At 35.1% G+C, this 6,813-nt stretch overlaps 1 protein-coding gene across 1 annotated transcript in view; it reads left to right on the top strand.

The window, feature by feature from the left end:
- LOC107677252 (mitochondrial carrier homolog 2-like) overlaps positions 1-4,448 on the top strand; it is a 5,449-nt gene extending 1,001 nt beyond the window's left edge. Inside the window, exons 2-13 of the mRNA XM_016472079.1 lie at positions 445-529; positions 664-770; positions 1,131-1,154; positions 1,310-1,366; positions 1,580-1,637; positions 1,738-1,789; positions 1,861-1,920; positions 2,173-2,266; positions 2,464-2,511; positions 3,075-3,142; positions 3,440-3,515; positions 3,974-4,448. Coding sequence (XP_016327565.1) covers positions 445-529; positions 664-770; positions 1,131-1,154; positions 1,310-1,366; positions 1,580-1,637; positions 1,738-1,789; positions 1,861-1,920; positions 2,173-2,266; positions 2,464-2,511; positions 3,075-3,142; positions 3,440-3,515; positions 3,974-4,060 — 816 coding nt within the window. The 3' untranslated portion in view covers positions 4,061-4,448. The remainder of the gene's footprint in view (positions 1-444; positions 530-663; positions 771-1,130; positions 1,155-1,309; positions 1,367-1,579; positions 1,638-1,737; positions 1,790-1,860; positions 1,921-2,172; positions 2,267-2,463; positions 2,512-3,074; positions 3,143-3,439; positions 3,516-3,973) is intronic.
- The last annotated feature ends 2,365 nt before the right edge of the window (positions 4,449-6,813 follow it).

The raw sequence follows: 6,813 nt of genomic DNA, 5'->3' as shown, positions 1-6,813 counted from the left end.
AGCAGGGCTGTTGACCGCTGTCAATCTGGTGTGTGTGAGTTAATGGTCTAAAAGGTCAGCCTGTTAGGTCTGTCAGGTGTCATTTTTATGGCCGTTTTTGTGAATATACTTACAAGTCGTATTGTGTTAATGCATTATAAGTCCACTGAAAACCGTGCAAACAGCATTTTTACACCAGTGTCCGCTGAAACAAGTGAAAGTAAATTGAATCAGCTTTACTTCTTTTCACATAGTAGTAATATAACATTTCTTATTTTGGTTGTTTCTTTCTTCAGATATTGTATATAACAGATATTAATATAACAGTACTATAAGAGGGAACCGAGTGCCTACATGTGTTTTTTGTTTTTGTTTAGGGGCACAATAGAATATATTGTGTATCAGTCTGTCACGTTCACCTGTTTTTATTGGTGAACTAAGGTATTTGTATCTTTGCAAATATAGGTAGGACATGAACCACTTCCTCCTACTCTAGGAAGAAATATGTTTGGTCGACAGGTGTACCAGCTTCCAGGGCTTTTTGCATACGGTAAGATCATCAAGGGACCGATTGCTTCTTATTTGTGTCCGTAGCCATTAATTTAAGTCTTCAATTGATATTTAATTTGATTTTAAGAATTCTGGAAAATGCATGCAGTTCAGACTTGCATTTGTTTCATTTAGCCAAACACATCATCAAGATCGATGGGAAATCAGGCCTGTTTAAGGGTCTCACCCCAAGGCTTTTTGCTGGGACCGTTGGCACCATTGTTCACAGTAGAGTCTTGCAGGTACAGTATGCACACCAGGTTTTTCAGAGGTTTTTTTTGTTTTGATAAGAAATGTGCATGTTTCTGAGTGAGTTTGCTTTGTTCTGGAAGTCTGGTAGTGTGTAATCCTTAGTTGTTTGGTGTAAGATGCCCAGTTTTTCCTCTGTAACCATTTGCAGTCAGTAAAGTGCATGTTTCCATGTAATGTTTTCCAGCCTTTAGATAGGCCTCTGTAACCATGATTTGTGCAGGATGTTGCTGGCTGTATGTTGCAGTGTTCAGACTGTTGCAATGTGACTTGTGTTTATCTGGCTGAGCACAGTTAAGCAGAGGTTATTTATACTGTTTGAAATGGCTCTAACCTTTTGATATAACCCACAGAAATGCCAGGAGGAAAAAATTGAGGTAGGAACACGTATGTGTTCTCAGAGGTATTATTTTAGTGCTTGAATCCATTTATTTTTGCTTTTTTTTTTTTTTTACTTTGAGTGGCATTGCTGCAGTTAGTTACACATGCGAGATTATATAATAGCACGTATCTCATCTCTTCACCTTCTCAGATGGTGGGAAGCAGTCAGAAAGCAGAGGATGGTTCTCTGCAACATGTAGTAAATGAGGTGAGACCCTTAAAGCAGAATTTTGGACAGTTTTCATACCTTGTATGTCAGCCAAAGCATGTTTACATAGTCATGAGTCTGATGTGACTGAATGACACAATTAGAAAATATTTGCAAGCAGACTTTCATTTGCACCAGTTACTGTTTAATGAAATGTAAAATGTTTTGTGTTTTTGATGTTTCTTTCCCCTTTTTTTTTTGTTGTCCTCTCAGACCACTAAAGAGATGATTGCACGCTCATGTGCTACAATTGTCACACACCCTTTTCATGGTAAATACAGTTAATACAATAAATAACAGGTTTTGTGATTTGAATCTCACTTTTCTCTCAGTCTGTGAATGTCACCTGTTGTTTTTTTCCCCCATCCCAGTGATCACACTCAGATGCATGGTCCAGTTTATTGGAAGAGAAGTCAAATACAGGTCAGTTGTTCTCTTTTCAGTTGTTTTTCTTCTCCGTTTTGCACATTTAATAATTTTTTTGTTCTTTCCAGTGGTGTCTTTGACTCCATAGTTACCATCTACAGAGAAGACGGAATTCTGGGTTTTTTTGCGTAAGTGCAAAATTACATATTTTCAAATGAGGTAATCTATAGGTTGCCTCATGATGCATTTTTAAAAGTTGTACTGTTTTTAATGTATGACGCCATGTTAAAAACGCATGTGGAAAAAAAAAACTCCATCAACCTTACAAGTGTACTAGTCATTTTAAGTGCTAAATAAATAAATATTTTCATGAATGCTGTCAGGCCATTATACAACTCTGTGTCTTTACCTTCAGCATTTATGTGTTTGTCAACCCACAGTGGCCTCATTCCTCGTCTACTGGGTGATGTTCTTTCTCTGTGGATCTGCAACATGCTTGCTCACCTCATAAACACACATGCTATAGACGACTCGGTACGTAAACACACAAACTTGTGTACAAACAACAAAACAAAAATTTTTAAAAAATGTCATTTTATGTGTGTGAGATCCTTTTAATCTTTCAGTATTTACCGATTCATCGTTGCATACTGTTTTGCTAGAACAACATTTGTGCCAATTGTAGTTGCATGTTATGTACTGAGTTGATTGTCCTGTTGTGCCTGTCTCAGACGAGTCATACAGGAGAGATTAAAAACTGCTCTCAAGCTGTGACAGGGGTAAGTTATTTTTTACAGAAACATTAAATGACGAATAGTGTCTCGAGCACCCACCACCAGCCTGCAATTTCTGTTTAAAATAACAAATATGCTTTTATACATTTTTATTCAAACATGGTTTTTAATGTTCTAATTATTTTTAACATCTAATTATTAATGTTCTATAATAAAAAACTTTATTGGCTGATGTTTCTAGCTCTTATGCTTTCAGATGATATTACAAATGTATGTATATTCTTAAACAGCTGAAGAGATTAGGACTTTTCAGATAGTTTCTACATGTCTTATTGTATTAATGAAAATAGTAATATAATTGTAACAATAAAAAAATGTCTAAATTACAAAAAATATAGAAGGTAAAAAACAAGACAGCTCTTGGTTTGGAAAACGCCAGAGAGATAGCCTATGTTTTGATTTATGTGTGTTTGTGTGTGTGTCTGACAAGTACAGTAAAAAAATGTATCAGCCAGTGGCAACTCTATTGTAAGTATGTCTTTAGAGTGTTGTTTTGTTTGACTAAGTTGTGCTATTGCTCTCATTCTAATGTATTTTCCTTTTTTCAGTTTTTTGCAAGTATGCTGACGTATCCATTTGTATTGGTGTCCAACCTGATGGCAGTAAATAACTGTGGGTAAGGGATGTTGTGTGACTCTAGTGGAAGCATTTGTGAATGGCACTACATGAGATTTTACTGAATAGTGAGTCAGTAGTCAGAGAGCTGGTTTCTTAACTTCATAAGAAGCTTGTAATCTTAAACTTGTTCACCCCTTTCAAATGATCAAGTTCTATGACTTTAGTTCATTTATTCAGCTTCTTCCCCTTTCCCAAAAATGCCATGTACTGGCATGTAGGCTACCTATATGTCCTTAAAGTATTTAAGACTAATGGCGGAATTGTTGTAACTAATGTTTCTCCTGATCTGACCCAGGCTGGCTGGAGGTCTGCCACCTTATGCTGCCGTTTATCCCAACTGGCTCCACTGCTGGAGTCACCTGAGCCGAGAGGTGAGCAATTTTTCTTGATATGAGTTTAGTTTTTTTTATTTTGTTAACGTTTCTTGAATGTCTTAGTTCTTCCGCTGATGAGCTTCTAATGTTAATTGGAATTTGAATAGCCTAATCGAATTAAAGGGCTAATAGAATTAAAGCAGCACACTACTGTAATAAAGAGTTTACCTACGTGACTGCATAAAACAACCGGAAAGTATTTTATTCTAGTCATCTGGATGTTTTTTTTTTATTTTCTGTTGCTCGGTATCAAGATGTTTCTCTTGTCATCCAAACAAGTTAATGTATTAAACTGGATGAGTGACAGAACATCTTGAGCAACAAAAAAATAATTTGTCAGTGAATTACGAAGACATTTCATTATTAGGAATTACTTCTTTAGCAATGGGTTACATTTGAAAAAAACTGTCAGAAAATATCATTCTGATTCCCTCTTCTCTTCTTGTGTCTCTCAGGGAAACATGAGCAGAGGCAACAGTCTGTTCTTCAGAAAGCTGCCTGCAGGGAAGATGTATGCCATTGAGCAGAAGAGATTTTTTTGAATGGGAAGCTATCAGCATAGTCTAAAATTATAATGATATAACTGAGCTGGCCCACAAAGTTGGACTCCTAATTCTTCATATGCACTTGTTTAAGATGACAAACTTTTTTTGATAATCAGTCCGCATCAGCCTCCAGGATTATTACTGTTAATTTTATCAGTACATTGTTTTCACTACATTATGATTTGATTTGAAATCATGAAACATAAAGAGCTTTATTTTAATAACCAGGGATTTGTATACATAACCAAGTTAAACAAACCGCAGTATAATTTCAGTGGAGCACTCGAGGGCGCTCTAGACCATCTGTGCCTGAATCCAGTACAGGCCCCTTACATCTGTTTTTGTGCTTGACCATAATGCTTGTCAGTAAAACAGTAATAACACACCTGCTGTTGTCTCTACTGGTTCATGCACTGGCTGACTGACAGACAAACATGAATTTCTCTACCCTGTTAATAGTAGACTGCGTTGTGTGTGTTCATGTCAGAGGAAGGTTATGCAGCACCTTATACCACTGCAGTGTCTGTCTATCTGATGTCTGCCAGATGTGTTTTGCATAACTTTAAGCTTTACCTCCACCCTGGTGATTTTGACAGATAAGAACCTCTGTGGCTTCATATCAGTGAGGGAGTTAGAATAGTGCGTGTTGTGGAGGGCAATTTCCAGCCGCATCTCCATCAGAGCTCTGGTCCAGTCACAATCAGTTGAGATTTTTATTTCTAATGATGTTCTAATTGACCCAAATAAATGTGAGAATGCTTTTTTGGTCTTTGTCTTAGTCGTCCATCATCTGCACAACAGATGGGTACTATACATAAAGAATCATTTCAGGAACTAGCTGTAACGTCCTTCACTTTCAAATTTGTCATTGTCTGGAGAACAAAGTAAATGAAATACAGTTTAACAAGAACTGTGAATAGCGTTTATATTATTCACATATGGTGCAAGCAAGAAAGTATGAAAATTGATTTATTAAATAGGGTTTTATGAACCACTCTGGATTTTTAAACCAGGGGTCTGCCAGTTTAGTTTGATGATATAAAATGTTTTCGAAAAGATAAAAATGCATTAAAATTATTAGTATCAACCAAAGCTAAGCTAAAGTAGCTAAGCTTAATGTTTAAGTGTCCTGTCTACAATTATGTATAACTATAAAGTAATGTATATGACTTTGTACATCAATCATATTCAATGCCTTTGATATTACCATATTAAGCACTTACATATATTAATATGCTACAATATACATTTTTTTGGTACGTTTAAAGATGCACTCTTTTTTTTTCTGGTCAACATGGCAGATAAAGTACACGTGGTGTAAAATATGTCATATTGATATGGCTGGCTGGAGTCTTAATTTTATTTGAGTAGATGTAATTTTAAACAGATTTTATACAGTACTATTTGTGTACTAAATACTATTAGAGTATGGAGAGTACGGAAAGGTGATTTTCATCCTCTCCTGCAGCATTTCTAGCATTTCATTTAATAATGACCATAATGCAATGTTGGTCTGGTCAAACAGCTTCATCAATATATATCCCAAAATTCAAAGTCAGTTTAAAGAAAAGGACATCTAATGATGTTTCAGTTTTTACAACAGAATTAGCTATCTTTAGCCCTTGAATGGGCAGAGGAAGGTCAGTCATTGAATGTGGTAAAGTCTACATCACAACCAAATATAGTTTATGTAATCCTTCTACATTTGCTTAAATTACAGAATATGGGGGAAAAAATGCTAAGATTCGTGTGAGTACCTGCACATGTGGGAATCCAAAGCTGATGACCCAGCAAAACAAGCAGCTGAGCATCCTGAAGTTGATACTCGTGTAGGCTAGGCCTACTAAGCAAGACAGGTTAAAGGGAAAAACAACACAATAATAACTGGATTAAATTGTTCTATATCCAGAATAGGAAAACATGAAACAGGACTATGTATAACAACTGTTGAACATGTGCTTCTATATGAAGAAAAAAAACACCCCACATTACAAAATGTCCTTAGTAGTGTCCCGGGACAAACAAAAATACACAATGCTTTTTTTTGTTTTAAATATCTCAAAACCACATATTTAGATTAAAGAATAATATTAATATAATATAAACACACACTGTTAAGTAATTGGAGGATTTGGTTGATGTTTTTTGTTTTATGCTTTTTTACTTTACTCCAAGAGATTTTATTTTTATTTTTATTAATGCTTGAACTACAAATACAAAACAAAAGTGCCACGGGTATACACAAAAAAACATACAAAGTACATATTAACTATACATGTATATATAAAACCAACAAATCAAATAAAATCAAATAATGAAAAAATGAAAGGCCTTGTTAAATCACAATAACTTAAATATACCAAATAAATACACAGTTTTTACAGCTTTTTTGTTTGTACTCTCCTTAATGGTGCTTCTATAGATATCTAATTCCTTAAGTACCACAGAACAAAAGAGGTTTCTGATTGCTGAATTTACAACGGTGAATTATGAAATTTAAGTAAATACCCCTGAGAATTCAACAACTGTCCTACCAAAATAATCCCTTTATCAAACTAGGTTTTCATAAATATACTCTTGTGTTTATACAGACGTAGAAGAAAGTTGCACAACACTTTGTCATTTATAAATCTAGAAACTTCCCACCATAACCTCTTTGTATATTGACAATGCCAGAACATATGAGGTACCGTTTCTGGGTGTAATGAACAGAATGAACAATTTACATCTATATCTTCAATAAATCTGGT

Source organism: Sinocyclocheilus anshuiensis, unplaced genomic scaffold, assembly GCF_001515605.1.
Source record: "Sinocyclocheilus anshuiensis isolate Anshui unplaced genomic scaffold, SAMN03320099.WGS_v1.1 scaffold1677, whole genome shotgun sequence".
In the NCBI taxonomy this organism is placed as follows: domain Eukaryota; kingdom Metazoa; phylum Chordata; class Actinopteri; order Cypriniformes; family Cyprinidae; genus Sinocyclocheilus; species Sinocyclocheilus anshuiensis.
This window is presented reverse-complemented; position numbering and strand designations above follow the sequence as displayed.